Below are 20,166 nucleotides of genomic sequence, written 5' to 3'. Positions count from 1 at the left end.
GTGGGCCTCTCACTGTTGTGGCCTCTCCCCTTGCGGAGCATAGGCTCCAGACGTGCAAGCTCAGCGGCCATGGCTCACGGGCCCAGCCGCTCCGCGGCATGTGGGATCCTCCCGGACCGGGGCATGAACCCATGTCCTCTGCATTGGCAGGCGGACTCAACCACTGCGCCACCAGGGAAGCCCCCATGACTCCTTTTGAATTATGGTTTTCTCAGGGTATATGCCCAGTAGTGGGATTGCTGGGTCATATGGTAGTTCTATTTGTAGTTTTTTAAGGAACTTCCATACTGTTCTCTATAGTGGCTGTACCATAAAATTGGAACTTTTAAAGCAGTATCAGAGGAATAAATTTCCCAGTGTATAAATAAACACTTGAGACTGCTAAGCATGAAGATCAAGGCTAAGTAGCTGTGTATTACGGCTGAAGACACTAAGCTGGCCATCGCAGACAAAGGGGCATTAACATACAATCTGTATGATGATGTGACTTTTCCAGTAGTGAGATATGGTATAAGCTATGAGTACTAACCCAGGAACGGAGCTTAAATTTTTAAGTTTCACATGTAGAGGACTACTGCCAACCAGCTGAGAAAAGGCTTAACTGGGCTGTATAACAATCCCCTAACCTAACAAATGTAAATGAAATTTTAGCTCAACTGTAACTATAAAGTGAGATTTAAATTTGGAATTTAAGGGTTGCAAAATAGTACCTCAGAGTAAGGGATATGGTACCCACAAGGAAAGGAGTTTTATTAACAAATGCCTTGGTTTATGCAAAGACAGACTGATAATGAGAGCATAAGCAATCAGGAAGTTGTAGTAGAGAGGAAAAAAAAAAAAGGACGAGAAGAGAAAGACTGATTTAAAGGACAAGGGGAAGCACACAGGTGAATCTTACCCCAGTATGAGGAGGGCATTTGTAGTACCTCTTGGAGAGGCACTGTTGATAGGCATCAATTATGTTTATGTTTAGCATAGAGCCTATGGCAGGTATAGGTGCCCAACAAACAGTTTTTGAAAATATATGCTCTGTGCTCCCAATTAGATGGTGAGCTACTTGATTATATGCTTTTCTATATTCTCCTCTTCGTCTAACACAGTATTAGGGATTAGTATTTGCTCAAAATTCATTAGTTAATTGATTTCTCTGCCTTTGGCATCTTCAGTGAAGCACAATTCACAAGGCAGAGTCCTCTTTCAGAAATGTATGAGCTGCCCTCCCCCTCAAAATGACAAAGACAAAGAAGATGAGAGTGGGATGAGAAGGAAAGGGTGCTAACATTTTACCAAATTAATGAGGGGATACTGGTGCCCACAGTGTGCTGCGAAATACAAAAACAGTCATAAGCCCATCTCGGAAAAGCCTGAGCAAGCCTATAGGGATTAGAACAGTTGCTGAATTTATGGTACCCTGGGAACCTCCATTTGTCAAGTGCCATAGATGCAGCCCTGACACTGGCACAGGTGAAGATGAATTTTCATTCAGAGCAGTAAGCCTTCTGACTCCATTAATCCTCAGGGTTTTGATGATGAATTTCTTTCTTTTTTTATTTTATTTATTTTCACTCTAATGCCTCCTCCCACTGTCCTGTAACAGCGTGCAAGGAACAGAACAGATGGTGCTTTACGTGGAAGAGCAAGGGCTCATGAGGATACAAAGCCTGCCCACTCTGAAATCACATGACTGCACGTGCAAGGAAAAGCCCTGATTTCCCCTGGGAGACACAGATGCAATGATGTTAGTATTCCCAGTGGAGCGGGAGGAGGGGAGGGCTAACAGGCCATTTACAAGGAAGCCCACACTTACACTAATATACTCTTCAGCAGGGACCATGTTTAAATCACGAAATAACGGGCGGACCAATATCTGAAGATTCAAAAACACCAAAGTAAAACAGAGGCGAATGAAGGTTTTAGTATGCTGCTACGCAAAGCGCATGTAGAGCGAACTAGTAAGGACATACAGTAGTAGAACACTGGCCTCTAGTTAACCTGCCATTGGCTCTGACCCAGTTTTAATCGGAAGAAGGCAGGATTTACAACCTGCTTAAGGATGGAGTTTGACAACTGCTATAATCAGAAGAGCTGTCAACACAAGGACAGCTGTCAAGCCAAACTGTAATTCATAAAAAATAATAGATAAGCCCCCAAGACATCCCCAACATTGTCTGCAATCACTGGATTTAACTATATTTATAGTGTTATGAAAGTTCCAAGAATAGGTTAAGGGTCCTAAAATAAAATAAAATCAACAAATAGCTATTGAGTGCCTATTAAATAAAAAGATTAAATAACATTAAATGACTAAATGGATAAAATATGCCCAGCAGATTCCCTGGCATATAGTAGGTGCTTAATAAATGGCAATTATTATTATTGTTACATGCCAAGCTCTGTTTTGACAATCTTAAAATCGGGCAAAAGTCTAGTGACCTAGTAAGAAAATCTAAATTAAAAATTAATCACACCTATAAGTGATCATTAAAGTATTAATTTCACAAAACATTCCTGAGTTGTCAGAATATTTTAGTTTTATATATTTGTAATGCCAAAACCTCTAACTAATGATATTACTGGAGTGTTTAATTATCTTGATTATAACATATATGGTATTTGTTTTGTTCTTTCTACAATGAATAATCTGAGAGATAGATAGAAATAGAAATCATTTTACTAGATCAATTTTGGGCAGGATTCCTGAATCAGGGATAATTTTTATGATTGTCTAAACTCTCAGTGAACAGACATAGGAATATGAAGGTGCACAAATGGACACATATATATGTGTTTACTCACAAGTACAGTTTTGAAAAATAGCCTGACCCACTGACCAAGGTGACCAATGATAAAAGACTTTCATTTATTTCTATAAAAGACTATCTTCCACAAAATAGTGTGTGCTTTAAAAGGATACTAGGACTGTAATTATTTACAGAGTTATGAAAAGAAGACTGGAAGTAGAATCAGAAGATCTGGACAAGTGTCTTGGCTCTGCCACCTACAGCTTGTGTTACCCTGTCAAAGTCATTTCACCTATCTAGACTTCAGTTTTTCATCTGCAAATGTAGGAAAACAAGGCCTAGCTCAGACATCTGTTGGAAAGGTTAAGAGATTATATATATGAAAACAGTAACACCACCATCTTATATCTGCCTAGGTCTGGATTTTTTTTTTGTATGTGTGTAAACTTTATTAGAGTATAAAATACATACAGAAGAGTACCAAAACAATAAACATAAACTTTCTTAAGATAAATTTATCCATGTAACTAGCACACAGATCAAGAATCAGCTCATCATTAGAATCTCAGAAGCACCCCTGCCCTGTTAATCCCTTCCAAATGCCACCTACCCAGTTCCCCAAGGTGACCATTATCGTGTCTGCTAATGCTGGAGATGAGTTTTTCCTGTTTTTGATCTTCATATAAATGGAAGCATATAGTACATACTGAGTTCAGGATGCCAGATACAAAACAGTATGTTCGTGAGATTCATCATTTCACACTCAAGTGTCTCTTTTACAATCCCATTTCATTATCTTTCTGTACTGCCTTTTAGAACTACCTTTCAGTTCACCATAATTTGCTTTTTTTTTGGGGGGGGTGCCAATTCTGCACTTTAACCTATTCATATTGTAAGATTTCTATATTTTTTCACTTACTGAAGTTCTATTTGATTCTCTTTCAAATCTGCTTGTTCTTTTTTGGAGTGTCTTGTTCTGTGTTCTTGATTCCTTGATTTTATACAATTTTTTTCTGATAATTTCTATCCAATAGTTTTACTTAAATTCCTTAAAGTCTAATCCTGTGGTTTACTATGTCTGCTGACATTCACTCAGGTGTAATCTGTAATTCTGGATTGTGAGCTCATTTTCAGCAGAACTTCTTTCTGTAGGAATTCTGTGCTGCATTGGTTGAGGATGTCTCTCTCAAGAGAAGTTTAGCATTTGCTTCTGCCATTTCCTTTAGGGGTAACCAGCCTAGTACACTTATGTTAATTTCTCAACTTGAGAATTTCTGAAACAGAGTATAAGTTTAAACCCCAAACTTGCATGAGGTGGGGCTTTTCTTCCACCCAGATTCTGGTCTGTGGCAGATAAGCTTGTTTTCCTTCCTTACACTAGTGGGTCACCTTTTTCTACTCTAATTTAATTTAACTTTTTTTTCCTACTGAGGATGCAGTCCTTTGAAAGTGCTGGCTTACTCTGAATGCAGGTCTCAGTTCCAACTTCCCATTACTCAAGAAGCAACATTTCCAGGGTTTGCTGGCATTGAAACCCAAGCCCCCAGTTTCCCCAGATTAGACAGTGTTAACTCACACACTAGCACTATGATTATCAGGTCCTTGTTTATTGGCTGGGAGGTGAAGGACACCCAATGTCTGGGGACATCTGTTACCTTGAAAAGGATGTTTGGTATATTTTACACAGCAAATAATAGGTGCTCATTAAATATTTTTTGAATGAATGAAATATAATTAAGTTGTATTTATAGTACTAATAGAGCCTATGATATTTAGATTTAAAATAATTTAAATTTAAAATAATTTAAACAATCTTCAAATAGATACATGCATACAGTTCCAAATACAGAAGTCATTAAAGGGTTTACAGGAAAACACTTTTATCCTGTGCTTGTATTCTAGCGCCACACTTCTTCCCTTAGGCAACCAACATTCACTTTTTGTGTATCATTCCATTTACTAGCAAATGTGTACAGATATATTCATGGCAGCACAGTATATGCACTGTTCTGCACCTTATTCCTTTCACTTAACAATATATCTTAGAGATTTCCCCATATCAGTACATAAAGAATATACAGCTTATTTTGAAGCCAGTCAGAAAGACCTTTGAGGGACTTCCCTGGCGGTCCAGTGGTTAAGACTTCATGCTTCTAATGCAGGGGGCGTGGGTGTGATCCCTGGTCAGGGAACTAAGATCCCACACACCGCACGGTGCAGCCAAAAAAAAAAAAAAAAAAAAAAAATTCCCAACCCTGCTGCTATACAGAAATGAAGTTTACACATAACAAACTTAAATGGACACATTCCCACATCTGTAAAGGCATTCACCCCTAACAGTTAACCAGGGGTGACAGAGTGACTCCTCTACATTCTCAAGGGCATATTTAGTATGGTTTAACTGTTTCTACAGTTTCTGGGTGGAGAAATGAAAGGAAAACACAAAACATGCCACAGAGAAGGCACTAAAAAATGTCTAATGAGTGGATGAAAGAAGGAATGAGGGGATGAAAATAAGAACTGATTTAGCACAGCACGTGGTTGCATTGGCGGAGTTGTCTTTCTAAGCCGAGCAGTGAACTCTGGACCTTATGGCAAGTATATTGAAATAAAAAGTTTGCCTGGTTTCTTGAAGCCAGGCATCAGGAAGAAGGCGCAGCCCTGAATTTTAGGCTGAGGGCCTCACAACCACTGTTGAAGAGTTTCCTCTCTTCCCTTTCAGATTATCTGTGGTTGTTCGACTTACGCCAAGTTCAAACAGCTAGGGAGGTAGCTGAGAAACGTTTTTTCCGGGGTCGAAAATTAGAGTTAAGAGTAGCCAGCATTTGGTGATGTCAGAGGAGGTGTCTGACAGAATTCTATAAACACCTTTGCAGAGTGAGAGATGTGAGTGCTGTGGAAGGAGGCAGGGGAAGGCATTTGTTTTTCTCTCCTTTCCTGGTAAATCTAGAGATATGGGTTTGAATCTCTGGCTCCCTTAGGTAAGTTTATTAACTTCTTTGAGTTTTGATTTCCTCGTTTATAAACTGGGGAAAACAATGATTACTTCGGAGGGCTGTTTATAGAAAGGAGCCTAGTGATTACCTGTATACTGTGATAGATATGCTTTTTTTTTTTTTTTTTGGCCGCCTTGGGTCTTTGCTGCTGCACGCGGGCTTTCTCTAGTTGCAGCGAGTGGGGGCTACTCTTTGTCGTGGTGCGCGGGCTTCTCATTGTGGTGGCTTCTCTTGTTGCGGAGCACAGGCTCTAGGTGTGCCGGCTTCAGTAGTTGCAGCATGCGGGCTCAGTAGCTGTGGCGCATGGGCTCTAGAGCACAGGCTCAGTAGTTGTGTAGCACGCGCTTAGCTGCTCCGCGGCATGTGGGATCTTCCCAGACCAGGGATTGAACCCATGTCCCCTGCAATGGCAGGCGGATTCTTAAGCACCGCGCCACCAGGGGAGTCCTGGATACACACATTTTTAACGGCACACCTTTCAAAGGCATTTGGTAACACAGAATATACACGTATGCATATATGTGTGTATATATATGCAATTTAAATTAACTATTTTAAGTACAGAATACAGAGGAATATAAAGGCTAATTAAACAAGTTTTTGGCTATTACAAGTAATGCTGCAATACATGTTCTTAATTATGTCTCATTATATACATTTGGGGGAGTATTTCTAGGGAATATTCTAGAAGTGAAATTGCTGGATTGTATGGTATGTGTACCTTCGACTTCACTAGACTTTGCCAAATTCATCTCCAAAGTGATTGCAACAGTTGACACTCACAACAGCAATGTACGAGAGTTCTTGTTCCTCTACATCCTAATACTAATCTTTGTAAATGTTTACATGTTGCCAATCTGTGTGAAGTTATATCTAAATGTGTTAACCTGCATTCCCTGATTATCGTTGGGAGACAGTTCTCCAAGGGACTCTCATGTTTCTGCACCCCTTGTGAGCAGAGGTAATGACAGCTTTTATTCTGGACTATCTTTCCAAAAATGTTTATATAGTTAACAGTCTTCAACAACAGAGGTACTGTTTCTTTCCAGAGTGGAAGGCAGGTTTGTTTATTGTCCAGTATAATAAACATATGTGTTTTCCAGAGCAAAGGTTGAGCAGGTCTTCTGGCAGCTTATTATAAAAGACTAGAGTTCCCTAAGCTTAGAATTTCTAAGCTATGACACACTATGTGTGCAGGACCTACCTGGGCTTTTCTTCATAGCTCCTGTGGGACTCAAGGGGAAATAACACAAACACAAAGCTCACGTTGCTTGCTATGCTGTGAATAATAGTCTTTTGTCTCTGATCCATGAGTTGTGTGTCTTTTGCCAGCATCCATAAGACTGTATCAAGCTAATTTGTTAGTCTGCAAGCAGAGTACAGTATCAGACTATTCATAGTTCTTGAAAGTTATTGGTGAAGGTGAGCATCTTGTTTATCGGTTATTTGGCTCTTCCCATTTGTGAGCTGACTGTCTGTTTTTTGGAGTCTATTTTTTCCATTTGATTGTCTTTTTAAAAATAAATTTATTTATTTTATTTATTTATTTTTGGTTGTGTTGGGTCTTCATTGCTGCACATGGGCTTTCTCTAGTTGTGGTGAGCGGGAGCTACTCTTCGTTGTGGTGCGCGGGCTTCTCATTGCAGTAGCTTCTCTTGTTGCGGAGCACAGGCTCTAGGCACGGGCTTCAGTAGTTGTGGTGCACGGGCTCAGTAGCTGTGGCTTGTGGGCTCTAGAGCGCAGGCTCAGTGGTTATGGCACATGGGCTTAGTTGCTCTCCAGCATGTGGGATCTTCCCGGACCAGGGCTCAAACCTGTGTCCCCTGTGTTGGCAGGTAGGTTCTTAACTGCTGCGCCACCAGGGAAGCCCTGATTGTCTTTCTTACTGACTGGGAGATGTTCTTGATATATTCTGGTTTAAATATTGATGGCTGTCTTTTATTCAACCATATTCACACCCAAATAGATTAACAGTAACAACACTTTTTCTGGTACTTTACAGTTTACAAAATACTTCAATATCTTTTACTTCACTGAAATTACCCAGTAGCTCTTCGAGAGCCATATTATTTCCATTACAGATTATCCTCTATTTTACAGATTACTTTAGTGAAGATTAGTTAACCACGCTAATCAGTTAATAGGGGAAATAAGTTAAAAAATAAAATCTATTTTTCTTCAACTACATCAAGAAAGCATTTCTTATAGGAGAGATTCTAGCCCCTAAATGACAGTGATTAGCATCTTACTTGTCACTGACAGTAGCAAGAATGAAATAATAAATTTTCAAAAGGAGATTGGAGGAGCCTCCATTTCTGTTGATTGTATAGAAATGCTCAATTTACTGTGAATGTGTCCATAAGAATTTTAACATATCGCCAACTTTACAGGTTATTAATCTCTTTTTTTTTTTTTTTTTTTTTTTTTTTTTAGTTACTGTATTTCTGCTAATGGCTAGGCATTTTTCTAAGCACTATGTTGGGCTGGACAAAATTGAGATAAACAAATAGAGAAAAGTCAAATATAATTAGTAATAATTTAAAAGCATCTTACCATAATGTAGAGCTGTTTGACCTTCATTGTCCTATAAAAGAAACAAACAGCATATTTTAGAACCTAAGTTATTGCAAAAGTATGAAGGTACATAGGCTACAGCAAATATATATGATATACCAAAGTTCCATAGGTTTAACAGATACAGGAAAGGAAGTCAGTTCTCTGAGCCTCACAGTAACTTTTTTGTTTGTTTGTTTGTTTTTGCGGTACGCGGGCCTCTCACTGTTGTGGCCTCTCCTGTCGCGGAGCATAGGCTCCGGACGCGTAGGCTCAGCGGCCATGGCTCACGGGCCCAGCCGCTCCATGGCATGTGGTATCCTCCCGGACTGGGGCACGAACCCGTGTCCCCTGCATCGGCAGGTGGACTCTCAACCACTGCGCCACCAGGGAACCCTCACAGTAACTTTTGACCAAACTCTCCATCTAGGAGAAAAGGAGAATGTTGAATGGTGACTTGTACACTGCAGCAGCTACAGTTAGAGTGACAGGATGACCAGATCTGCAGTTAGTGGCAGAAAAATGGACTCTGTATATCACTTATTTTGCTAGTATTATAGTGTTTTTTTCCTAAGCACATTCCCAAAATCTATCTAAGAAGTCTGTGATTTACAGTAAGAGTTAGTAGCTTTTTAATCCCTTTTCAAAGATTCACTGATTCCAGGCTTGTAACACTATGTTTCCCAATCATATCAAATATCATAAAGAAATGTGATCTCAAGGCACACAGAGTCCTACAAGTTGTTAAAGTCAAAAGTTCCCACATATACTCAGGAAACTCCAACTGTTCAGTTAATTTTTTTATTCCTTTAAAACCAAGATACTCTATATAAACTAGTTATAGCACAGATAAGTCTTTTTTAGCAATGCTATTTCTTTCTTTTAACTTAATTTTTATTTTATATTGGAGTATAGTTGATTTACAATGTTGTTAGTTTCAGGTGTACCGTGAAGTGATTCAGTCATACGTATACCTATATCTATTGTTTTTCAGATTCTTTTCCCATATAGGTTATTACAGAATATTGAGTAGAGTTCTCTGTGCTATACAGCAGGTCCTTGTTGGTTATCTATTTTATATATAGTAGTGTGTCTATGTTAATCTCAAATTCCTAATTTATCCCTCCCCCTGCCTCTCCCCTTCAGTAAACATAAGTTTTTGAAATCTGAGTCTGTTCTGTTTTGTAAATAAGTTCATTTGTATCATTGTTTTGGATTCTACATATAAGTTATAACATATGATATTTGTCTTTCTCTGACTTCATTTAGTATGATAATCTCTAGGTCCATCTATTTTGTTGCAAATGGCATTATTTCATTCATTTTTTTATGGTTAATATTCCATTGTATATATGTACTACATCTTCTATATCCATTCCTCTGTCGATGTACACTTAGATTGCTTCTATGTCTTGGCTACTGTAAACAGCGCTGCAATGAACACTGGGGTGCGTGTATCCTTTCAAACCATGGTTTTCTCCAGATATATGCTCAGCACTGGGATTGCTGGATCATATGGTAGTTCTGTTCTTAGTTTTTTAAGGAACCTCCACACTGTTCTCCATAGTGGTTGAACCAGTTTACATTCCCACCAAAAGTGTAGGAGGGGTCCCCTTTTCTCCACACCCTCTCCAGCATTTATTGTTTGTAGACTTTTTGATGATGGCCATTCTGACTGGTGTGAGGTGATTCCTCACTGTAGTTTTGATTTGCATTTCTCTAATGATTAGCCATGTTGAGCATCTTTTCATGTGCTTTTTGGCCATCTGTATGTCTTTCTTTAGAGAAATGTCTATTTAGATCTTCTGCCCACTTTTTGGTTGGTTTTGTTTTTGTTTTTTGATATTGAGCTGAATGAGCTGTTTGTAAATTTTAGAGATTAATCCTTGGTCAGTTGCTTTGTTTGCAAATATTTTCTCCCATTCTGTGGGTTGTCTTTTCATTTTGATTATGGCTTTCTTTGCTGTGCAGAAACTTTTAAGTTTAATTAGGTCCCATTTGTCTTTGTTTTTATTTTCATTACTCTAGGAGATGGATCCAAAAAGATATTGCTGCAGCTTATGTCAGAGTGTTCTGCCTACGTTTTCTTCTAAGAGTTTTATAGTATCCGGTCTTACATTTAGGTCTTTAATCCATCTTGAGTTTATTTTTGTGTATGGTGTTAGGGAGTGTTTTAATTTCATTCTTTTACATGTAGCTGTCCAGTTTTCCCAGCACCATTTATTGAAGAGATTGTCTTTTCTCCATTGTATATTCTTTCCTCCTTTGTCATAGATTAATTGACCACAGCTGTGTGGGTTTATTTCTGGGCTTTCTATCCTGTTCCACTGATCTATATTTCTGTTTTTGTGCCAGTACCATACTGTTTTGATTACTGTAGCTTTGTAGTACAGTCTGAAGTCAGGGAGCCTGATTCCTCCAGCTCTGTTTTTCTTTCTCAGGATTGCTTTGGCTATTCAGGGTCTTTTGTGTTTCCGTACAAATTTAAAACTTTTTTGTTCTAGTTCTGTGGAAAATGCTATTGGTAATTTGATAGGGATTGCACTGAATCTGTAGATTGCCTTGGGTAGTATAGTCATTTTCACAGTGTTGATTCTTCCAATCCAAGAACATGGTATATCTTTCCATCTGAGCAATGAAATTTCTTAAGCTGTGAGCAGGTGATCACATTACATGAGCAACACATAATCAGGATTAAGTACAGGTGAAAAGTAGAATTTAGTAGTTTAGTTGATATGCATTTAGAATGTGCATGGCCATTATTAAGCCCCTGGTAATTAAGAATAAATGATTAACCATTATCATGAATAACTGAGACAGGGTGGTATTATGATTTAAGTCAACTACTCTTGGACAAGCCATATCTACCTTTCTGGTTTCCTAAAAGCTGAATGTGGCAGTTGGTTCCCAGAAGGTTTTGGGTGTGGTTCTTTCTATTTAATCTCCTAAGAAGAAAAGCACAAAGCTGCCACAGAGAGCTTATTTTCTGGTTCAGATATGTAGTAAGAAAAAAGTCATGCCTTAAGGGCTTTTTAACACGTAGAGAAGCTTGGCAGGGATAACAGCTGGTGGGGGTAGAGAAACAACTTTGAGGCAATACAGTTTAATTAAACTGTTTCCTACCAGGGAATAAGAGTTCTCATTGGACTTGGAGGTGAGGGGTGGGTGGGTGGGAGGAGATATGAAAAAAGTAATTTTGAGGAACCCTGTGAGTAGGGTAGACTCGTCTGAGGTGCAAACAGTGGCTACTTTTGGGATGCCCATTAAACATCATAAGGATAATAATAAACTCTAAGGGGAGTAAAAGATGGAAAGCAGCATCAAGAAGTCAGGAAGAGAGAATTTTTGTCTACTACTTTTTTGTGTTTTTCAGTACAGCCCCTACTTTCCTCCCAGCTCCTCTCTGCCTTGCCCTGCCCTTGAGGTTAAGGGCAGGTAGGAGAAGAGAGCTGAGGCAGCTACAGTAAACAGGATTGAAGAGATGATTATGTGGGGCGGCACAACAGTGTGAAGTTGTACTCCAGAGTATATGGACTTGCCTTGCCTGACTATGGCCAAGGGCAGTTTTGAAAGAATTGCACTGCCCATTATGGCTTTAGACTCATATCTGCCTTGCTAGTTTACAGAGTTAATCTGTAAAAGTGTGTGTGTGTTTGTGTGTGTGTATGGGTACACACATCTGATGGGTTTATACATTCATATTTATAGCTTAAATGCCCGGCATCAGAAAGCAGTTTCAGAAAGAGTTTAATCTATTGCGGTTTCAGGACTCTAACTCATGCATCCATCATGCAAGGTTATATTTTCCACAATTATCCTCTTTAGAAACTAGTTCTCTTGCTATTTGTGCATAACTTTCTTGTTTAATCACTGTGTTCATATATACTCAAAGTTCAGTTTCATTCTATTTGTAATTGCTTATCTTCACTAGAGAGGTGGAAGCATAATTAATTTATTTTAGTCACTTTTACCAATGAATACTAAATCTCTATCTCCACCCCAACTTCCAACTGATTAATTAATTAAAAATGTTTATTAAGCTCCTACTATGGCCCAGGCACTGTTCTAGGTACTGGGAACAAAGAGGTGACAAAAAAAGAGAAGGTCTTTCATGTTATAAATCTTACATTCTAGTGATAGGTGAAGTAGTAAGCAAATAAATCTATAATAGGTAGTGATACGTGCTCTGAAAAAAAAAAAAGGCATAATAGAGTCTAGCGTGATGTGGGATGCTATTTTATTTTTATTTTTTGTTTTGTTTTTCGCAGTACGCAGGCCTCTCACTTTTGTGGCCTCTCCCGTTGCGGAGCACAGCCTCCAGACATGCAGGCTCAGCGGCCATGGCTCACGGGCCCAGCCGCTCCGCGGCATGTGGGATCTTCCCAGACTGAGGCACTAACCCGTGTCCCCTGCATTGGCCACCAGGGAAGCCCTGGGATGCTATTTTAAATAGAAAGAACAAGGAAGAGCTTTATGAGAAGATATGTACACACAGACAATTGAGGAAGAGTCTAGGGTAGCCATGGAACACAAGCTGAGCAAATCATAGCATCCATCATCCTCCTGGTCTAAAAGTAAGCAAGTCACTCAAGCCAAATCAATTAGAGTTTTCTCTCAGGATTTAAAAAAATGGAGCTAGGAGATAGAAGTGTGTATGCAGAGAAGGTCTTTTGCTCTCTGGTCAAAAGAAAATGGTGTAGTGAATAAAGACAGATACAAAAAGATAAATATTGTAGCATCCCACTTATATATGAAGTGCTTAGAGTAGTCAAATTCAGAGAAACAGAAATAGAATAGTGGTTACCAGGGGCTGGAGGGAGGGAGGAATGGGGAATTATTGTTCAGTGGGTACAGAGTTTCAGTATGGGATGATGAAAACATTCTGGAGATGGGTAGTGGTGATGGTTGCACACAATGTGAATGTACTTAATGTCACTGACCTGTGTACCTAAAAATGCTTAGTTAATTTTCTCACGTATAAACACAATTTTTTAAAAAAGAAAAAAAAGTAAAAGATGTGGGCCAAAAACTTACACAAGTAGCACTGTTCTCCACTTTTTGGAGAAAACTGGTCTGCGGTAGGAGAGAATGAAGTACTCACAAAGAAGAAAGTAGTGGTGAAAGATCCAGAGAGAGTGTGAGTCTCTGGTTCTTGTCATTCCAGCTACGTCCTTGCCTTTCTTGATTAGGTGAGCCAACAACAAAATACCCTCTAGGCAAATGTGATCTTTTTGTCACTTGCAAACAAGAGTCCTGACTAATATAGAACTCAAGGCAATTTGTGACCCAAGCCTTGGTCATCTTCCTCCCAATTTTGTGACTGCTGATTCCCAGTAAGAATACCTATCTCGACTCCCACAGCTGTAAATGCTCTTCACTCTGCTTGAAAACTATCCTCCAACCTTACAGTGTTTTGCTCTTTTCTCCTATTTTAAAAGTTATCTTTGATATATTTAACCATTTTAAGTAGACCTACAGTCCCTAAATTTCTTATATTTGAGCTCAGGGAGAGGAAGCAGGTGGTGCTACATGTGATGTTTGTGGTGCTACCTGAGATTTGAGTATTATTGATTGCTTCCTGTGTGCTTTATAATTTTAGGCTGTAAATTCATTTTAAGTGGGGTTTTATCTGTGAAAAATTCTGTGCTGTATTCTCTGGATTGAGATTCTGTCCCTCCAGAATGATTTTGCTTTTGTTTCTGCCAGACACCACGGAGATATTAGCAGTCTGAACACTTAAGTAGTATAAATTATTTTTTAACATCTTTATAGGAGTATAATTGCTTTACATTGTTGTGTTAGTTGCTGCTAAATAACAAAGTGAATTAGCTATATATATATATATATATATATACATACATCCCCATAGGCCCCCCACTTGCGTCTCCCTCCCACCCTCCCTATCCCATCCCTCTAGGAGGTCACAAAGCACCGAGCTGATCTCCCTGCGCTATGTAGCCGCTTCCCACTAGCTATCTATTTAACATTTGGTAATGTATATATGTCAATGCCACTCTCTCACTTCGTCCCGGCTTACCCTTCCCCCTCCCTGTGTCCTCAAGTCCATTCTCTACGTCTGCATCTTTATTCCTGTTCTGCCCCCTAGGTAATTTTTTATTTTTATTTTTTAGATTCCATATATATGTGTTAGCATACAGTATTTGTTTTTTCTCTTTCTGACTTACTTCACTCTGTATGAGACTCTAGGTCCATCCATCTCACAACAAATAATCCAGTTTCTTTTCTTTTTATGGCTGAGTAATATTCCATTGTATATATGTGCCATATCTTCTTTATCCATTCATCTGTTCATGGACACTTAGGTTGCTTCCATGTCCTGGCTATTGTAAGTAGTGCTGCAATGATCATTGTGGTACATGACTCTTTTTGAATTACGGTTTTCTCAGGGTATATGCCCAGTATGGGATTGCTGGGTCATGTGGTAGTTCTGTTTTTAGTTTTTTAAGGAACATCATACTGTTCTCCATGGTGGCTATACCAATTTACATTCCCACCAGCAGTGCAAGAGGGTTCCCTTTTCTCCACACCCTCTCCAGAATTTATTGTTTGTAGATTTTTTGATGATGGCCATTCTGACTGGTGTGAGATAATATCTCACTGTAGTTTTGATTTGGATTTCTCTAATGATTAATGATGTGCATTCTTTCATGTGTTTGTTGGCAATCTGTATATCTTCTTGGGAGAAATGTCTATTTAGGTCTTCTGCCCATTTTTGGATTGGGTTGTTTGTTTTGTTGATATTGAGCTGCATGAGCTGCTTGTATATTTTGGAGATTAATCCTTTGTCAGTTGCTTCATTTGCAAATATTTTCTCCCATTCTAAGGGCTCTCTTTGTCTTGTTTAGGGTTTCCTTTGCTGTGCAAAACCTTTTAAATTTTATTAGGTCCCATTTGTTTACTTTTGTTTTTACTTCCATTTCGCTGGGAGGTGGGTCAAAAAGGATCTTGCTGTGATATATGTCACAGAGTGTTCTGCCTGTGTTTTCCTCTAAGAGTTTTATAGTATCTGGCCTTACATTTAGGTCTTTAATCCATTTTGAGTTTATTTTTGTGTGTGGTGTTAGGAAGTGTTCTAATTTCATTCTTTTAAATGTAGCTGTCCACTTTTCCCAGCACCACATATTGAAGAGGCTGTCTTTTCTCCATTGTATATCTTGCCTCCTTTATCAAAGATAAGGTGACAATATGTGCATGGGTTTATCTCTGGGATGTCTATCCTGTTCCACTGATCTATATTTCTGTTTTTGTGCCAGTACCATACTGTCTTGATTACTGTAGCTTTGTAGTATAGTCTGAAGTCAGGGAGCCTGATTCCTCCAGCTCCATTTTTCTTTCTCAAGATTGCTTTGTCTATTCAGGGTCTTTTGTGTTTTAATACAAATTGTGAAAATTTTTGTTCTAGTTCTGTGAAAAATGCCATTGGTAGTTTGATAGGGACTGCACTGAATCTGTAGATTGCTTTGGGTAGTATAGTCATTTTCACAATGTTGATTCTTCCAGTCCAAGAACATGGTATTTCTCTCCATCTGTTGATATCATCTTTAATTTCTTTCAACGGTGCCTTATAGTTTTCTGCATACAGGTCTTTTGTTTCCTTAGGTAGGTTTATTCCTAGGTATTTTATTCTCTTTGTTGCAGTGGTAAAAGGGAGTGTTTCCTTATTTTTTCTCTCAGATTTTTCATCATTAGTGTATAGGAATGCAAGAGATTTCTGTGCATTAATTTTGTATCCTGCTACTTTACCAAATTCATTGATTAGCTCTAGTAGTTTTCTGATAGCATCTTTAGGATTCTCTATGTACAGTATCATGTCATCTGTAAACAGTGACAGTTTTACTTCTTTTCTGATTTGGATTCCTTTTCTTTCTTTTTCTTCTACAATTGCTGTAGCTAAAACTTCCAAAACTACGTTGAATAACAGTGGTGAGAGTGGGCAACCTTCTCTTGCTCCTGATCTTAGTGGAAATCGTTTAGTGTTTCACCATTGAGAGCAATGTTGGCTGTGCATTTGTTATATATGACCTTTATTATGTTGAGGTAAGTTTCCTCTATGCCTACTTTCTGGAGAGTTTTTAATCATAAATGGGTGTTGAAATTTGTTGAAAGCTTTTACTGCATCGATTGAGATTATCATATGCTTTCTATCCTTCAATTTGTTAATATGGTGTATCACATTGATTGATTTGCATATATTGAAGAATCCTTGCATTCCTGGGATAAACCCCACTTGATCATGGTGTATGATCCTTTTAATGTGCTGCTGGATCCGTTTGGTAGTATTTTTTTGAGGATTTTTGCATCTGTGCTCCTCAGTGATACTGGCCTGTAGTTTTCTTTTTTTGTAACATCTTGTCTGGTTTTGGTATCAGGGTGATGGTGGCCTCATACAATGAGTTTGGGAGTGTTCCTCCCTCTGCTACATTTTGGAAGAGTTTGAGAAGGATAGATGTTAGCTCTTCCGTAAATGTTTGATAGAATTCACCTGTGAATCCATCTGGTCCTGGGCATTTGTATGTTGGAAGATTTTTAATCACAGTTTCAATGTCAGTCCTTCTGATTGGTCTGTTTATATTTTCTTTTTCTTCCTGGTTCAGTCTCAGAAGGTTGTGCTTTTCTAAGAATTTGTCCATTTCTTCCAGGTTGTCCATTTTATTGGCATATAGTTGCTTGTAGTAATCTCTCATGATCCTTTATATTTCTGCAGTGTCAGTGGTTACTTCTCCTTTTTCATTTCTAATTCTACTGAGTCTTCTCCCTTTTCTTGATGAGTCTGGCTAATGGTTTATCAATTTTGTTTATCTTCTCAAAGAACCAGGTTTTAGTTTTATTGATCTTTGCTACTGTTTCCTTCATTTCTTTTTCATTTATTTCTGATCTGATCTTCATGCTTTCTTTCCTTCTGCTAACTTTGGGGTTTTTTGGTTCTTCTCTAATTGCTTTAGGTGTAAGGTTAGGTTGTTTATTTTTCTTGTTTCTTGAGGTAGGATTGCATTGCTACACACTTCCCTCTTAGAACTGCTTTTCCTGTATTCCATAGGTTTTGGGCCATCGTGTTTTCATTGTCATTTGTTTCTAGGTATTTTTTTTTATTTCCTTGGTGATCTCTTGGTTATTTAGTAGCGTATTGTTTAGCCTCCATGTGTTTCTATTTAAAAAAAATTTTTTCCCCCATAATTGATATCTAGTCTCATAGTGTTGTGGTTGGAAAAGGTACTTGATACGTTTTTAATTTCCTTAAATTTACCAAGGCTTGATTTGTGACCCAAGATGTGTTCTATCCTGGAGAATGTTCCATGAGCACTTGAGGAGAAAGTGTATCCCGTTTTTCTTGGATGGAATGTCCTATAATTATCAATTAAGTCCATCTTGTTTAATGTATCATTTAAAGCTTGTGTTTCCTTATTTATTTTCATTTTGGTTGATCTGTCCATTGGTGAAAGTGGGGTGTTAAAAACCCCTGCTATTATTGTGTTACTCTTGATTTCCCCTTTTATGGCTGTCAGCATTTGCCTTATGTATTGAGGTGCTCCTACGTTGGGTGCATAAATATTTACATTGTTATATCTTCTTGGATTGATCCCTTGATCATTATGTAATGTCCTTCTTTGTCTCCTATAATAGTTTTTTTTTTTTTTTGCGGTACACGGGCTTCCCACTGTTGTGGCCTCTCCCGTTGCGGAGCACAGGCTCCGGACGCGCAGGCTCATCGGCCATGGCTCATGGGCCCAGCCACTCCGCGGCATGTGGGATCCTCCCAGACCGGGGCACGAACCCCCATCCCCTGCATCAGCAGGCGGACTCCCAACCAGTGTGCCACCAGGGAAGCCCTCCTGTAATAGTTTTTATTTTAAAGCCTATTTTGTCTGATATGAGAAATTGCTACTCCAGCTTTCGTTTGATTTCCATTTGCATGGAATATCTTTTTCCATCCCCTCACTTTTAGTCTGTACGTGTCCCTAGGTCTGAAGTGGGTCTCTTGTAGACAGCATATATACAGATCTTGTTTTTGTATCTATTCAGCCAGTCTAGGTCTTTTGGTTGGAGCATTTAATCCATTTACATTTAAGGTAATTATCAACACGTATGTTCCTATTACCATTTTCTTAATTGTTTTGGGTTTGTTATTGTAGGTCTTTTCCTTCTTTTGTGTTTCCTGCCTAGAGAAGTTCCTTGAGCATTTGTTGTAAAACTGGTTTGGTGGTGGTGAATTCTCTCAGATTTTGCTTGTCTGTAAAGGTTTTAATTTCTCCATCAAATCTGAATGAGATCCTTGCTGGGTAGAGTAGTCTTGGTTGTAGGTTTTCCCCCTTCATCACTTTAAACATGTCCTGCCAGTCCCTTCTGGCTTGCAGAGTTTCTGCTGAAAGATCAGCTGTTAACCTTATGAGGATTCCCTTGTATGTTATTTGTTGCTTTTCCGCTGTTGCTTTTTATATTTTTTTCTTTGTATTTAATTTTTGATAGTTTGATTAATACGTGTCTTGGTGTATTTCTCCTTGGATGTATCCTGTATGGGACTCTCTGAGCTTCCTGGACTTGATTGACTATTTCTTTTCCCCTATTAGGGAAGTTTTCAACTATAATGTCTTCAAATATTTTCTCAGTCCCTTTCTCTTCTTCTTCTGGGACCCCTATAATTCGAATGTTGGTGTGTTTACTGTTGTCCCAGAGTTCTCAGTGGCTGTCCTCAATTCTTTCCATTCTTTTTTCTTTATTCTGCTCTGTGGTAGTTATTTCCACTATTTTATCTTCCAGGTCACTTATCTGTTCTTCTGCCTGTTATTCTGCTATTGATTCCTTCTAGAGAATTTTTAATTTCATTTATTGTGTTGTTCATCATTGTTTGTTTGCTCTTTAGTTCTTCTGTATCCTTGTTCAACAATTCTTGTATTTTTTCCATTCTATTTCCAAGATTTTGGATCATCTCTACTATCATTACTCTGAATTATTTTTCAGGTAGGCTGCCTATTTCCTTTTCATTTGTTTGGTGTGGTGGGTTTTTACCTTGCTCGTTTTTCCTTGCATATTTCTCTGTCTTCCCATTTTGCTTAACTTACTGTGTTTGGGGGTCTCCTTTTCGCTGGCAGCAGGTTCATAGTTCCTGTAGTTTTTGGTGTCTGCCCCCAGTGGGTAAGGTTGGTTCAGTGGGTTGTGTAGGCTTCCTGGTGGAGGGGACTGGTACCTGTGTTCTGGTGGATGAGGCTGGATCTTGTCTTTCTGGTGGGCAAGACCATATCCAGTGGTGTGTTTTGGGATGTCAGCACTGGAGCTTGCTGGTTGTTGAGTGGAGCTGGGTCTTAGCGTTGAGACAGAGATCTGTGGGAGAGCTGTCGCTGATTCATATTACGTGCGGCCAGGAGGTCTCTGGTGGTCCAGTGTCCTGATTTCGGCTCTCCCACATCAGAGGCTCAGGCCTGACACCTGGCTGGAGCACCAAGACACTGTCAGTTACGCAGCATAGATAAATGTGGTAAAAATATGACTGGTGTCTTGGATTTCTCTTTGCTGGGAAGATTTATCCAAGCCAGGTTCCCTTTGTCAGAAACACAGCAAGCCAAAATGCTGAGACACCCAAGGTTTGCAGTGAAGACAGTGCTTATTCACAAGGCAGCCGAGGAGAAGACAGGAGAAGAAATCTCAAATCTGGCTCCTGGAAGACAAGGGGCTAGTGTATTTATGGGATAGAGAATAACGTAGCAGGGCTGTCTGAGGTGTAGTGAGTGTGGGGAGCATGGGGTTATGTGGGGAAAGGTGACTGGGTAAGGTGTGGTAGGTGTGGTAATCCAATAGTCTAAATTTAAAAAGGGCAAACCTCTCTCGATCCCACCTCCCACTCCTGGGATTGGAGTACAGGC

The 20,166-nt window shown here is 39.1% G+C and overlaps 1 protein-coding gene across 1 annotated transcript in view; it reads right to left on the bottom strand.

The window, feature by feature from the left end:
- Positions 1-20,166, bottom strand: part of ACBD6 (acyl-CoA binding domain containing 6) — a 228,953-nt gene that overhangs the window by 17,267 nt on the left and 191,520 nt on the right. The window contains exon 7 of the mRNA XM_007448515.1: positions 8,291-8,321. Within this exon, the coding sequence (XP_007448577.1) occupies positions 8,291-8,321 (31 nt within the window). The remainder of the gene's footprint in view (positions 1-8,290; positions 8,322-20,166) is intronic.

The sequence above is a fragment of the Lipotes vexillifer genome, unplaced genomic scaffold, assembly GCF_000442215.2.
Source record: "Lipotes vexillifer unplaced genomic scaffold, Lipotes_vexillifer_v1.1 scaffold76, whole genome shotgun sequence".
NCBI lineage: Eukaryota > Metazoa > Chordata > Mammalia > Artiodactyla > Lipotidae > Lipotes > Lipotes vexillifer.
Note: the sequence above shows the minus strand (reverse complement) of the source record. Positions and strands in the feature narration are given on the sequence as shown.